The 14,862-nt window shown below is 53.3% G+C and overlaps 1 protein-coding gene across 8 annotated transcripts in view; it reads left to right on the top strand.

The window, feature by feature from the left end:
• ELMOD3 (ELMO domain containing 3) overlaps positions 1–13,728 on the top strand; it is a 33,108-nt gene extending 19,380 nt beyond the window's left edge. For all 8 annotated transcript variants that reach the window (XM_075910958.1, XM_075910951.1, XM_075910952.1 and 5 more), the window contains 4 exons: positions 2,778–2,908; positions 5,592–5,668; positions 8,238–8,365; positions 10,207–13,728. In XM_075910958.1, coding sequence (XP_075767073.1) covers positions 2,778–2,908; positions 5,592–5,668; positions 8,238–8,365; positions 10,207–10,439 — 569 coding nt within the window. In that variant the 3' untranslated portion in view covers positions 10,440–13,728. The remainder of the gene's footprint in view (positions 1–2,777; positions 2,909–5,591; positions 5,669–8,237; positions 8,366–10,206) is intronic.
• Positions 13,729–14,862: the final 1,134 nt, after the last annotated feature.

Below are 14,862 nucleotides of genomic sequence, written 5' to 3'. Positions count from 1 at the left end.
CTGAGCTGGGAGTTCACTCTGTCTTTGGCACTGCCATGTGGCCAGTGTTCATCTTCATGAGCAAGGGGTGGGCTGGGTCCTCCAGGATCACTGTGGGCAGTTCAGCATCTCCCGTGGTCATCCGCTGGTCAGGAAAAAGAGCCTCTGGTTTCAGCTTTCTGACAGTTCTGTGTTCTTAACGATGCACGCATCATGCACCTCCCCTGACCAACCAGCACGGATGTCTGGAATGCATCCCTGGGGATCCACCATTGCTTGCGTTACCACACACAGAGTAGTCCTTTCGGCTGTGCTGTGGCAAAGTATGCTGATGCCAAGATAGGGGTATGTGTGCCGACTATTGTGCATGGCAGTTCAGCAGCATGGTTACTGCAAATCCTACCGGTACATCCTGCACGTGCCTAAGGGTATGTCTACACTACCCTGCTAGTTTGAACTAGCGGGGTAATGTAGGCATACCGAACGTGCAAATGAAGCCCGGGATTTGAATTTCCCGGGCTTCATTTGCATAAGCGGGGAGCCGCCATTTTTAAATCCCCGCTGGTTCGAACCCCGTGCAGCGCGGCTACACGGGGCTCGAACTAGGTAGTTCGGACTAGGTTCCTATTCCGAACTACCGGTGGAACGAGGTGTACCGGTAGTTCGGAATAGGAACCTAGTCCGAACTACCTAGTTCGAGCCCCGTGTACACGGGGTTCGAACCAGTGGGGATTTAAAAATGGCGGCTCCCCGTTTATGCAAATGAAGCCCGGGAAATTCAAATCCCGGGCTTCATTTGCACGTTCGGTATGCATACATTACCCCGCTAGTTCGAACTAGCGGGGTAGTGTAGACATACCCTAAGAGTCACAGTCCTGTGTAGTAAGGGACCGACAATGGCCCTGCAGACTTGTATGAAAACTGCCTCCTTTCTGTGGATATCCAACTGCAGAATGGCTTTCCCACTGGCCGGTAGCAATCTAGCACTGCAGGTTGCCACAGCAGGATTGCTGCTTGCTTCTGCACTATCAGTTTGGTGTCCCTGTGAGTGCGACACACAGGTGGCCTTTTGATCCAACCAACCAGTGCTCGTTTATTGAGCCTAGAAACGGTACTCCACCATCTACAGCTGCTCTGTTAATGCCACCACTAGCCTTGTGTTGATTTTCGTTATGCCCCACAGTTCTCTGTTGTCGGGAAAGCATCCCGTTCCCTGGGAAGTCCGTTCTTCTTGTATCTCTGTGAATCTGAGTCGTGATTCCTGTACGTGCAACTCTCACGACAATAATGCAGAACTGTGCAGGCTCTGGGCTTCCCTCAGAGATGGCAGACCGTGGGGAGGGCCATGTGGGTTTATGGGATTGTTTTTAAAAGCGTGAAAATTATGGCATATTGAGGATATTATAGGGTGTGTCTAAACTACCAGGTTTTTTCGACAAAAGTGAACTTTTGTCAACAAAACTATGCCTGCGTCTACACTACCACCGAGTTCTGTCGACATAACGTTGACAGAACTCGGCAGTTTTGTTGACGGCTGTAAACCTCATTCTACGAGGAATAACGCCTTTTGTCGACAGAGTTCTGCCAACAGAAGGCGTTATTGCATCTACACTGTCCTTTGTGTCTACACTCTCATGTCGACAAAGCGGCTTGCTTTGTTGACAGAGCGGGATGCAGTCTAGACGCTCTTTATCAGCTTTATCGACAGTATCTGCCGACAAAGCCTCTGTCGACAAAACCTGTAGCCTAGATGGACCCTATGGGATGGATAAAGTTGCAGGCTGGGAAGCTGGCCCTTTGCTCCTGATCACCCTAGTTTGTAGGTTTTGCCCCTTTGTGTGTTACCAAAACTTCCTGAGAAACAGTGCACTGAAAGGTGGCTGTTTGCACACTGGGATACCTACCCATGATGCACTGCACTGTGCATTGACACAAGCACTCCTGGTGGCTACACACATCATTGACACAAGCCAAGTATGCATATATTCAAGCAATATACTAACGGTGGCAGCTTTATGCCAACGTAACTTGCATTGACCAAAGTTTGTGGGGTAGATGTGACCTAAAGTAAGTGACTTGAGCAGCTGTTAAATAACTTCAGAGCGAACTCATCAATTCTCACACATCCTCTGTCGCTAATTTGCATGTAGCAATCCCATTGGTTGTACAGGTGGGACCTCCCTGGTCCAGCACCCTTGGGACCTGAACTGTCCCGAACTACAGAGTTTGCTGGGCCAGGGGAGGTCAAGGCTCCCCTGCAGGCTGTCAGCCCTGCTTCTTGCTCACCCTGCTGCTCCTAGCCCTGCCGGGGCCGTGCTCCCTTTCCCTCCTCTCCCTCTGGGGCCGGTGCTGCGCTCCCCACCGCATTGGCCCCACCCCCAGCCGTGCTCCTGGGCGTCACTCTGGACTGCTCTCCCGGCTGTCGGCCCTGCTGCCTGTGGCCCGGCCAGGGTTGCACTCCTTGCTGTGCTTGTCTCTGCTAGCCAGGCCTATGCTGCTTAGTGGAAATGCAGAATTCAGTGGCTGATCAGGGACAATCCCAGTTCCCTCAGATGAATGGGGCGGTTCACAGGTTGCAGCCCTGACTGGAAATTCATGCAGCTCTCAGTGCACCAGTTAATGCTTAGATGATGTTTTTGAGGTTTTCTCCGCAACCATAAGGGCTGGCAGTGGATTGGGATTGTAGAGTGTAGATCATGCCCTAAGGCAGGGACGTAGTAAGACAAGGAGAGCATGTACCGAGCAAGTCAGGACAGAGGCGTACATGGCTTACCTGCTGTATGTTTTTTGTACTCAAGGTTTGGATCCTGGGACAGACCTACGTGGGACTGGATTGCTCGGGTTAATGCAAATCCTGTATTTTGTAATGGACTCCCGGACGTTACCCTTAGCTCGAGACATTTTCAAGTTATCCCAGCATGAATTGCAGGCATGTCCTTCCCTCTTCGTGTCTGACTCTGGATTGGGATTTATTTATTCCTAGCAGATGTAACCCTAGCGCTGGTGTTGCTCAGGGCCTTATTTATTTATTTTTTAATTAAAAGGAAATGTGCATAAAATGATGGGGCTCAGGGCAGGAGGGGCGTGCAGGAGTCAGGACAGGAATTGGGGGGCTCACAGCAGGTGCTGGAGTCAGGGCGGCAGGCTTGGGTGTGTGTGGGGCTCATGGTAGGGGATGGGGTGCAGGAGTCAGGGTAGAGGTTTAGGTGTATGGGGGGCTCAGGGTAGGGTTGTAGGAGTGAGGGAAGGGAGCAGGGGAGGGTTGGGGGACTCAGGTTAGGGTGGAGGGGCCGGAATGAGGGCAGGGGGTGAAGGGCTCAGGTTACAGGATTTGGTGTGGGGAGGCTGTAGTCAGGGCAGGGGACTGGCAGGATTGGAGGGTCTCAGGGCAGGAGGTGGACAGTGCTGGAGTGAGGGCGGGGGGGGGGCTCAGAGCACAGGGTTCAGTATGGGGGAGGACTCAGGGCAGGGAGTAGGGGGCTCAGGGCAAGGGGAGCTGCTAGCTGCCTCCCCCTCCCCCCAGCCTGTAGCTGGTCTCGGAGGGCAGGGCTCCAGGGACCAGCACCCCCACCATGCAGCTAGTCCAGAGGGGGGGCCTTTCTTGGCGGGTGGGGGAGGGGGAGTCTGCTGGGTGGGGACCAGTCTGTGCTGCCTGGCCTCTGGCATAGTCCCAGGAGGCTGTGTTGGGGTGGGGGCGGGGGCGGGAGGCTCCCCCCTCAGCACTGTTTGGGGCAGGAGTCTGGCAATATGGGAAGCCCTGTCCCTAGTTGGCCACGCTCCTGCTGGTGCAGATGCCCCCAGTGATGACTGCAGCATGGCTCTCCCTTCGATCAGCCCCTTCCCTTTCCATGTGATGGAAAACAGTCCCATTCCAGACACATCGGCTACGTCTACACTGGCCCCTTTTCCGGAAGGGGCATGTTAATTTCAGAGATCGCAATAGGGAAATCCGCGGGGGATTTAAATATCCCCCGCGGCATTTAAATAAAAATGTCCGCCGCTTTTTTCCGGCTTTTAGAAAAGCCGGAAAAGAGCGTCTACACTGGTCCCGATTCTCCGGAAAAAGCGCCCTTTTCCGGAGGATCTTATTCCTACTTTGAAGGGGCCAGTGTAGATGTAGCCGATGTGTCTGGAATGGGACTGTTTTCCATCACATGGGACTGTATTCCTTTGAAGTAGGAATAAGATCCTCCGGAAAAGGGCGCTTTTTCCGGAGGATCGGGGCCAGTGTAGACGCTCTTTTCCGGCTTTTGTAAAAGCCGGAAAAAAGCGGCGGACATTTTTATTTAAATGCCGCGGGGGATATTTAAATCCCCCGCGGATTTCCCTATTGCGATCTCTGAAATTAACATGCCCCTTCCGGAAAAGGGGCCAGTGTAGACGTAGCCATCCTGTTTTCCTGGCACAACCAAATGCTGACCTTATTTTAAGTTAGGACAAGAGAAAACTGCCTACCAAATGTGGTGGTCCTTGCTCTTACTGCTTAGCTGGAGTTCTTGAGCAAACAGACCTTGCAGATGGACAGACTCTCAGACAAACACGCTCTAAAATATATGTGTAGATTATTTATTAAACCTCAAGGAATCCTGCTTTTCGATTGGCTGTTAGGAAGACTCTTTCAAATCCCAGATTCCCTGCTTTGTATAGTTACTGACCGAGTGTGCTATTTTCCCACAGCCCTGTTCGACGTTGGCTACTTGCACCTTGACTAAATCTGACGAGAGCAATTCCACAACCTCCCTTAGCCAAACTCGAGGCCCAGTAGCCAACCTCGCTTAACACTTTCCCCATGTTGGCCGTCAATTTCCTGCACTTGTTTTACACTCCTTGCTTATTTTGCTTTGCTGAGGGAGAAGGTGTTTTAGTCAGAGATGGGCCCAAACCCCAGGTCAGTTTGATCACGGGCTCTTTAATCAAGCAGGCATAGCAATAACCAGACCCAGTGCCTGGAAACTGAAGCTAAATAAAATCAGATTGGAAATGAGCTAATTTTTAACAGGGAGGGTAACTGACCATTGGGGCAATTTACCCAGGGGCTGTTGCGGATTCTCCATCAGTGGCAATTTTGAAATCAGGGCTGAATGTTTTCCTAAAAGCTCTGATTGGGGAATGATGGGGGAAATTCTATGGCCTGTGTTACGCAGAGACCGGACTAGAAGACCACAATGGTCCCTTCTGGTCTGGGAATCTATTAATCTAGATCCAGACTTGGTATGTTCTTAATGGGAATGGGTGAAACCAGCCCCCAGATGGGAATGTGGGTTCAATAATTGGAACCAAACTCAGGGTCAGGGCTAATTGGGTTTAGCCCAAGGGAAAGAGAGGTTTCAGCTGCAAACTCTGAGCCAGCTCTGTCCGCATTTGTTTATATCATTGTACTGTAGTGCCTAGGAGCCCGAGTCATGGATCAGGGCCCCTCTGTATAGATGCCGTACAAACAGAACAAAAAGACCCCTCCGCATCCCAAGAATGTACAATATTCAGGGTTTGGATCTGGGCCCGTCTCTCATTATAACAGAGACCTGAGCAAGGGCGTTGTCCAGGTATTGGAGGGACGAGGGGCGTTATTCGTGAGAACGGGTGGAGTTGATTTAATTCTATGTCTTTTCCAGAATTTCCCTTTCTGTGTGATGTCTGTGAATCTCACTCGCATCGTGATCCAGGCCCTGAGGGAAGAACGTCTTTCGAGGTGAGTTCACAGCCCAACGTGGCCCTAAAGCCATGTGTGTAACGTCCATGCTGCCCTACCGAAGGCTCCATGTTCCCCTGTGCCAGGGGATCGCGTTACCATTTGGTTTCGACATGCTGCTTTGAGCTGAAAACGTGTCCACATGTAGAGAGGAAGGAGTGTGTGGATCCACTCTTGAGCTGGGTAGCAGAGCTAATAATGGAGCACAGCGGGAAGGCTGAGCTGTTTACTGCCTACTTTGCTCTTCATTGAAAAGGTTAATAGTTGACCAGATACTTAACACAATGAATATTACCCACACGGGGGAAGGGACACATGCCACAACAGGAAAAGAATGGATTAGAAATGAATTTGTTGTGTTCTAGTTATCAGTGGCTGTTGAAATTCGTCCTAAGGTATATATAATACTAGCTGAAGGCCACAGAACCATTAGCGATTATCTTGGAGAACTTTTGGCGAATGGGTGAGGTCTCAGAGGCTCGGAGAAGAGCAAACATACACTTTGTCTGTACTAACTCCTCCACCATCGATATAATGTATGTGATTTCAGCTACACAAATCGTGGCTGAAGTTAACAAAACTTACCACGGTGTCTTGCATGCAGTAAGATCAGTGGGGGCTACTCTTCCATCGACACCAGCTACTCTTCTCGTCCTGGTGTCAACGGGAGAGTGCTCAGAGATCGATTTATCACACCTAAGCAGACAGGATAAATCGATGGCCGGTGGATCGATCGCTGCAGCGTGGATTGCCAGTACAGTGGAGACAAACGTATAGTACCTGTTTTTTAGAAAGGGAAACAAAATGAACTTATAGATCCGTCAGCCTAACTTCGATAGCTGGAAAGATACTGGAACAAATAATTAATCGCTTACGCATCTTGAGGATTACAGGGTTTTAAGGAGTAGCTAGCATGGATTTGTTAAGAACAAATAATGCCAAACCAACCTGATTTCCTCCTTTGACAGGGTTACTGGCTTGGTGGATAGCGGCGAAGCAGCAGATGCGATATATCTTGATTTTTAGTAGGCTTTTGACATTGTCCTACCTGACACTCACTCATACACAGACTAGGGAATATGGTCTAATGAAATCGCCATAAGGAGGGGGCAACACTGGTTGAAAATCGGAGTAATTATTAATGGTTCACAATCAGACCGGGAGGACACATACTGGAGTCCCGCATCGCTCACTCCTGAGTCCTACGCTAGTCAACATTTGAATTAATGACTTAGCTCAGGGATGGGCACCCATGAGTAATGGATGAGCCGCATGGGTGGTCCTCCTTCGCCTCAGTGAGCTGCAGCCCATTGGGGTCCCACCTGCAGCTCCCCCACCTACTCCTCTCCCCCTCACGCCTCTCGTACATGGGGCTCTGGAGCCCCTCACTTCCCTACTCCTCCCCCTCCCTCCCATGAGAACAGACTTCAGGAGACAAATCGCTTGATCATTGGCTTCGGTCAACCCTCTCTGGGGCACCTGGTGCTGGCCACTGTCGGCAGACAGGATACTGGGCTAGATGGACCTTTGGTCTGACCCAGTACGGCCGTTCTTATGTTCTTATGTTCTATATTCGGGGCTGTTATAAAAAGCACTGTGATGAATTGTTCTCCATGTCCACCCAAGGTGGGAGGAAAATATAACAGGCTTAATCTTCAGCAAGGGAGATTTAGGGTCGATGTTGGGAAACACTTCCTAAGGGTAGTTAAGGCTGGAATTAGGTTACCAAAGAGTCTGTAGAATCCCCCTCCTTGGAGGTTTTTAAGTACAGGCAGGACGGACACCTGTGCGGGATGGTCTAGGTACCTTTCCTCTTGTGGCGGGATGAGCTAGCTGACCTCTCGAGGAGCCTTTCCATGGGAGCACACCTTGCAGCGTTCGAAATTCACTGGAAAGGAAAGGAACCTGGGCATCGTTGTGCACAAGCCAGTAGAGAGCCGTGGTCCGTGTACAGTTGTGGTGCCCTGAGTTACAGCGGCTAATGTCAGCAAGAAGAGGGAGGGGAGACCAAATCTCCCGCTTCACGGCTTACGCCAGTGTCTGGTAGAGATCGGGGCAGGCCTAGAGTGGGGGCATGTCATCTCCCACCTGCTGTTGCACGGTTCTTACCCTTTCCTCTGTGGCATCTGGTGTTGCCGTGGCCTGTGCCAGGAAACGGGGCCAGATGGAAACTTTGGGTCTGAGCCAGCCTGGCAGTCCCTGTGGTACTGAAAATGTGAGGCTGAAAATTAAGCAGCATCCCAGCATGGCACCTTCTGCTGGAAAGGTAACAGTTAGTTGAAGGTCTAAAGAGTTCTCCAGGGGTTATAGCAGGAAGTGCCAGGCTGCCTCCATCACAGCTGTCCTAGCTGCCGTACCAGCTGGCATTCAGGAAGAAACCTGTTTCCTTCATTAACTCCCCGTGTTCACGGAGCCAGGCAAGTGTCACCTCCGACTGGCGTAAACCCCTTTGTCAGGTGGATCTCTACGGGGTGTTTCTGTAGCGCTTGCCCCGCCGAGTCTGGGTTTGGGCTGGTTGGGGTGGGAAGGCAGAGGTGGAGATAAGCATTGGCGTCCCTGTCTCTTGCAGAGAGTGTAACCGCAGACAGCAGGTCATTGCGGTGCTGAACGATTTGTATGTGGCCACGTTTCTCCGCCTCTTCGTCGTCTGGAGGACACAACAGAAAACAATTTCTGACTCGGGCTTCGTTCTGAAAGGTGCGTTTCCCTGCCGCTTTTCTAAGCAAGGGACAACAAGTTGAATGTCTGCAGCACAAACCCTGCTTGTTCCATGCACTGTTCACAAGAGCCTGTCTTGGTGCAGAGGAAGGAGGACCTTAAGTTGCCTGTCTTGATGTTATAATAGTTGCTTACATGATGTTCAATCCCTGGGAAGCTCCATTAACTCTAGGTCCAGGGTTGTTGGGCTTTGAAAGACTGTACCTGAGGTAACTGGGATTTTAATAGCCCCTTGGGGTTGTCTGTAGCTCCACTTAATCACCTCTGAGTCTGTGCTGTACTTGCAGCGCCTGCTCTTTAGGGACAGGGCATTTCACGAATGTGGTTTGGAAAACCCAGTGTTTGTTCTGGAGGGAATGGGTGAGGCTAGAACTTCACTGCACCCTAGATAGAGAAGGCTCTTTGCATGCGACATGATTGCAAAATATGGAGGTTGGCTGCTGGCTGCAGGGGAAGAGTTAAGGGCCGCTGGAGGGAAAGATGCATGTGGGGAGAGCAGACGTTCTCTATTTTAGGTGTGTTCGTTCCTTCCCTTGCTTATGTGGCTTGCTGCCAAGTGTGTGCGCGCAACGTACGTGTTTCACACTACATTGTAAGCCAGGCTGGCAGCGAGTGGCCTCTCATTGAGGTAGTTTAACACTTTCCACCCTCAGCCCCAGTTTTCATTTGGTTAAGGCTTTGCCAAGCTTGAACCATTTGGGCTGAAATTTTCCAAGCCTGGTCTCTGCCTCGGGCTGACATTCGACGGTTTCTGAGAACACGACGAATATTTGTGAGGGGTTCGGATATTACAGGGGGAAATTAGCAATTGTGCAGGGTTGGCATGGTGTGTACCAAATAGCCACCCATTCACTGAGGGGGGCCAGTGGAAGAAATAGTAGGTGATCGTCTCTTTAAAGATTGTATCACAATGCATTTACAAAATGAAGAGGCTGAATTAAGGTACCATTGGGCAACCTTAATTCAACCCTTTAACTTTTCTGTGCTTGATTTTATAACCTTAATAACCATCCTTAAACAGATTTGAAGGTAATTATATGTGTTAGTTGTAGAACTGGACGATCAATGCTATTTTCTTTCTATAAACACCAAACTAGAGAAACAGCAGGATTATTTCCCCCGGGAGCAAAAAAATAGAGAGAGGGTAAAACCTGCCTGAGAAGCGGACAGATGGATGTGCGTGTTAGGGCTGAAAAAGCATCTTTAAAAAGTAAAGTTCTGGCCACCACGAAACCCTCCATCTCTACCCCGGTGGTCTGGGCTTTCCCATCTCTTCGGATCAGCTGGGTGTACTCATTTGGTTTCAGGGTGAAACCCCCGAGCTTGGACAATGGGGGAATGTTTTTTCCGAAGGCAGTTTTGGTGGCTTTGTCACTACAAGTTCCAGCCCTTCCTAACTAGGGGTAACCAGTTACTGGGTAAGCATCACCCTTAATGAGCGATGCTTGCTGGGTAATGGGTAACAATACCCAGAGAGCAGCCCCTTGCCTACAGCCTGCCATGGGTGGAGGACTGCTCCAGCCCTGCTGGACTCCTGGGTGGGGCTGCTGCTTTGCCAAAAGCAGCTGGACTGGAGCAGCCCCTGCCTGCTCCCGGTTAACGAATGAAATGGGATTTTGCATCCCTATTCATTGTGCTCTGTCCTGAGTGCGAAGCACGTGCCCCAGAAACTCTGGGCCAAACTCTAGGGATAAAGCTTAAATATATACCAGAGGAGTGTTACCCCAGAAAACATGTGGGACTCAGACTGCCCCTCCTTCCATCCCAGGGTCATGTTCTTTCCTGTTGATACTAGATTTATCCTCCCTCCCTCTTTGCAGAACTGGAGGCATTTGCCAAAAGGAAACCGAAACAGCTTCTGAGAGATTTGGGGATGTACATGAGCGGGAGAGCTGTGCCAGTAACAGATGGTGGTTTGCTGCACCCTTCTCCCTTCTCTGGCGTACACGGTCCCGACCTCCACTCGGCCCTCGGCGACAGCAGCAAAGAGATAAGCTTCACGGGCGTGTGCGACGCGCAGGTTGAGATGGAAGGAGAGGCCCGGCTGATCTGAAACCGAGGCAGCACCACCGGCTGGGCAGTCTTAAACCGCACTGATACACACCCCTGTTGGCAGGGCTTATTAGTGGCTGCTAGTCCCCTGCCAGCCTGTTCACAGCCGCTTGTGAAAGGTTGCGAGGTCTGAGGGGTGCTTCTTGCAGATCAGACCAGCTCGCCCAGGCGTCGTGGGGAATGCCAGCGGAAGTTGGCGGAGTTTGCAGGGGTCGAGGTCTCCACCTGCTTCGTTGCAGATGCTGTAATGGGTGGTAGCAAACCGTCCCCGTCCGGAGTGGGCTGCTGCCCTGAATCCGCTGAAATGTGGATTGAGCAGGGGGCCCTGGTACATGCTGAAAACGAAAAGCTGCTTCAGTTCTCAGGGGTTCGAGTTCCCTAGAGGCACTAAGAATCCCGAGCCGAGCGCTGCGGGCGAAGAAGCAAACTGCAGGCCCCAATTCCCTTCCGCTAGGACTCCCCGCGGGGCAGTGAGCAGGCGTGTAGTAGATGCAGAGCTAGCGAGGGGGTGGTTTTGTTCCAGTCATCAGGCTGTCTGGGCCCAGAGTCTCCGATGAGCGCATGCCCCGAGAACGTAGCTCACGGTTTGTAGGGGAGCATCAACCTTACGCGCCGCGCCGACTGTGCTGGAATCAGGATCTGCCTGCCTGGCACGTCTGTGCTCCCGTTGCTGTACTGTCTGAGCACCTCACCACATTTAACGGACTTGGGCTCCGGGCCCGGCCGGGCCGGGCAGTGCTGTTAACCATATCTTATGATGGGGCCTGAGACGCAGAGAGGCTTGTGACATGGCCAGGGTCACACAGGAAGTCTGTGGCAGAGCAGAAGCTGGAACCCAGGCTCCCTAGGGTGTTGTCCCAATCACTACACAGTAAGGTCTGGCAGCACGTGCCGGTGAGACCTTCACACCGTGATGCGCTGTCTAATGTAGCGGCTGAGAAGTTCAATCCTCCGTGGCTTGGGCTTTCCTACTCCAGTTAATGGCATTCTCACCACCCCTGCTTCTAATTCTCTCTCTCCTCCCAGTAACGAGGGACCTGCCTCCCTGAGACTCTGAGCAGGAAGGATCTTCTGGAGTAGGGCACACGAGAGCATGAGGGAGACAGGCCAGCATGGCCACTGGCTAGAAATGTGAGCACTTCTGACTCCAGAGCAAAGTGCAGGTGAGAGGCGGCTCTTCAGGCACATGGCATCCACCTGGAGCGCTGCCAGTGGGAATTGTGGCCCACCAGGATACGTCTCCACTGCACTGTATGCCTGGGTCTGTGGCTGGGTTTTTTCCAAGCCTGCCCTTGAGCGTCCACACTGCATTGTAAACCTGCGTTTACAGGGCTGGGCCTGTCTCACAACCCTGGTGGGTGGCGCAGACCTTCTGGCTTGGGTCTGTGGCTTGACCTGTGTCCACACTGCACAGTGGCGGTGAGACTTGGGTTCTGACCCCCCACCTGGGGCCTGCTGACGTGTGCGGACAGGCACCGCAGTCAGAGCCTGGCTTAGCGTGCGGGGTGGCCACACCCGGGGGTATACGCCACAATAAAACATCCGCGCCTGGCCCGTGTCAGCCCGCTCGGCGGCAGGGTTGTAAAATTGCCATGTGGACATTTGGGTTTGGACTCCAGCCCAGGCCTGCGCGTCTACACTGCCAGTGCATAAGCACCACAGCCCTACCCCGCAGCCCCAGCCAGCTGACGTGGGCCAGGCGTGGGTGTTTATTGCAGTGTAGACAGACCCTGAGAGGGTAAGGCAGGAAGGGGCAGCGTCACACGAATGCTTTGACTTTACTGTCCCCAAACTACTTCTGTACTCGGTTATAGTGGCCTGCAGGAGTAATAAAAGCTTATTGGCTGCCTGGAGCCTTCCCCGCCCCCGCCCCCGCCCCCGCACAGGCACTGCATAGGACAGCTAAGGGTTATTCAGGCCCTCTTCACGCCAGCATGGGGGGGGAGCTGGGGCAGGGAGAGCAGACCCCATAGGCGGCCCTGGGGGGCACATGGGTGCTGCATCCCTAGCGCCGGAGTTGCAGAAGATTCCCACTCAGATGGGTTTGAATGATTGACGGAGAACAGAGTTTTCACCTTTGTACGTGTCCCCTCCCAAAGATGGTTGCTCCAGAAAAACGCCCGCGTTGCCAGCTCTTGTGAGTCATGTGACCTTTGGTGTTTCCCTTCCGCTGATCTGCTCCTAGGTGCTTTTGAAAACCCCACGAGGTTCCTCACCTGCCTGGACCTTTAGGTGCCTCAACACCTTTGAAAAGTCAGGCCCAGGAGACTGGCCCAGTGTTTCATGGGAGCCCGGGGCTTTGCTGTGATCACAGCCTCTCAGCACCCATGTGGGGAGATGGTTTCTGTGAGTAGGCGGCTCTTTAATCTAGACACAGGCATGACAAGATCCAGGGGCTGCAGGTACGTTTCAAATTGGAAATGAATGTAATTTCTTAGGGCTGGATTAAGTACAGTGGGGACGGTTACCTGGATAACTAACCAGAGGAACAGCTTCCCAGGGACTCTCAGGCCGGAGGGGCTTCCTAAGAGTTCTGGGGTGCAGTTCAGGGTGATGGAGGCACATTGCTGAGGGCCTCGCCCAGGGACGGGGGAGAGCTCTATGTCCACACTGCTCCAGTGGCCCAGATGATCTCTGCATAGTCTCTGCAGCCAGCAGTAGCTTTCCTTTATAGCCCAGGAGCCTGCCTTCTGCTCCTCCCCAGCCCCGCGGGCAGCAGCTTATGGGCATGCTGTGCTGCAGAAGTTCTTCCCTGAACCCGCCCCAGCTGCAATTCTACCACGAGTCGGCCGTGGGGGGCAGAATAGCCCCTTTTGCTGCAGTCACTGGCTCTCCTACCTGGCCTTATATCTATAGGTCTGGGACCAGGCCAGTTAGCCTGAGCAGCAGATTGGAGCAGATGCCTGTGGCGGCCCAGGCCGGGGGATAAAGCGGCGCAGTCCTTGTGATCCTGCGGGGCGCAGGGCGTTTCCTTAGGGAATGTGTCTCCTGAGTAGCAGAGTGAGACGTTTGTTGTCATAGTTGCCTGGGGCTTTGTGGAATCCAGTGTGTGTCTACTCTTTGCTGCTGCCTTTCCGGCTGAACCTTGGGCCTCTTTGGCGTAGCACGTAGGCCTGTGGTCTCGGATCTTCGGCTCGGAGATTCCCCCCCCACCTCCGCAGTGCGGCACGTCTGGATACGCACTGTAAATACGGGTCTCAGTGGCAAGCAGCCCCGGGTGTCGCTCCCAGAGCCGTGGACGCTACCTGGAAGTGGGTAGGCGCTTGACAATAAACGGCTGGCGTACCGTTTCCTCGTCTCTGTGTTTCCTGAGGGCAGGCTCGGCCTCCGTGGACGTGCCCGCTCCGCTCACGCGGCCTGAAAAGAGAATGGCCCTCCGCCGCCAACAAGCATCGTGTCGGCAGGAAAACGAAAGGGGAACCCCTGCGAGCTCTGTCGCCCGGAGGAGGTAATGGCCACAGCAGCTAATGGTGCAGAGATCTGGGACTGACCATCAGCTTGGCACCCGTAGGTCCTGACCCCCCCCCGATTTATCTCATTTCCTGCGCTGGCGGTCAGTGCTGTGTGGCGCAGGCCTGCGGCGCAGGCAGGCACCGCCCAGGGAAATGGCTTTGCGCCACCTTTGCCCACCTGTCTGGTGCTGGACTGCCCGGGGTGCGGCGCCAGGAACGCGCACACAAATCCAACCAATGGGGGCGATGTAGCCCGGACACCACACTCACCCTGTCACCATTCCCCTCAGCCTCGCCAATTTGTATAGGAGAGAAGGCTTACCCGGCGTTGCCTGGGCCCCTCAGGGCAGGAAGCTGGCAGTGTCAGAGCAGGGCCTTGGGGGTATCGGGGGAAGGGTGGGGGAGGGCTAAGAGTGAGGGTTGGGGGGGTCCCATCTGCCAGGGACTTTTTCTCTCCTCCTTCCCCCCCCACATCGTGGCCAAGGGTTTGGAAGAGGGCGAAAGGTTTGGGGCAGGGGGCTACTAACCCAGTGTGCTGGTAGGCAAGATGGCAGAGCCCCAGCCCTGATGGCTACTCCCTTGGTGATGCGGCTGCCCCTTCAGGACAGCTCTCCCCCGCACTCACTGCCCCCAGTGACCACTCTCTCCGTCCCATCCCTCCGAGCAGCCCCTCCCTTTCCGTGTTGTGGAAAACAATCCCATTCCGGGGCTTCCCGTTGTCCTGGCACAACCAAACCCCGACCTGGCTTTAAGCTAGGATCCGAGGACGCTGCCTTCCAGGCTTGGTGGTCCTCACTCTTACGGTTTAGGAGGAGTTCTTGAACAGACTCCCAGACAAGGGGGTTTGATAAGCACGACGTGCTGGCCCCAGGGAAGAATTAGGCCCAGAGGAGCCGCTTCTCAAGTTACGACCGCCTCCACTCATCACCAAAGCGGTCGTAAATGAGGATCTGCGCTTACGAACAGCGTGGC

The sequence above is a fragment of the Pelodiscus sinensis genome, chromosome 28 (assembly GCF_049634645.1).
Source record: "Pelodiscus sinensis isolate JC-2024 chromosome 28, ASM4963464v1, whole genome shotgun sequence".
Lineage (NCBI taxonomy): Eukaryota > Metazoa > Chordata > Testudines > Trionychidae > Pelodiscus > Pelodiscus sinensis.
Note: the sequence above shows the minus strand (reverse complement) of the source record. Positions and strands in the feature narration are given on the sequence as shown.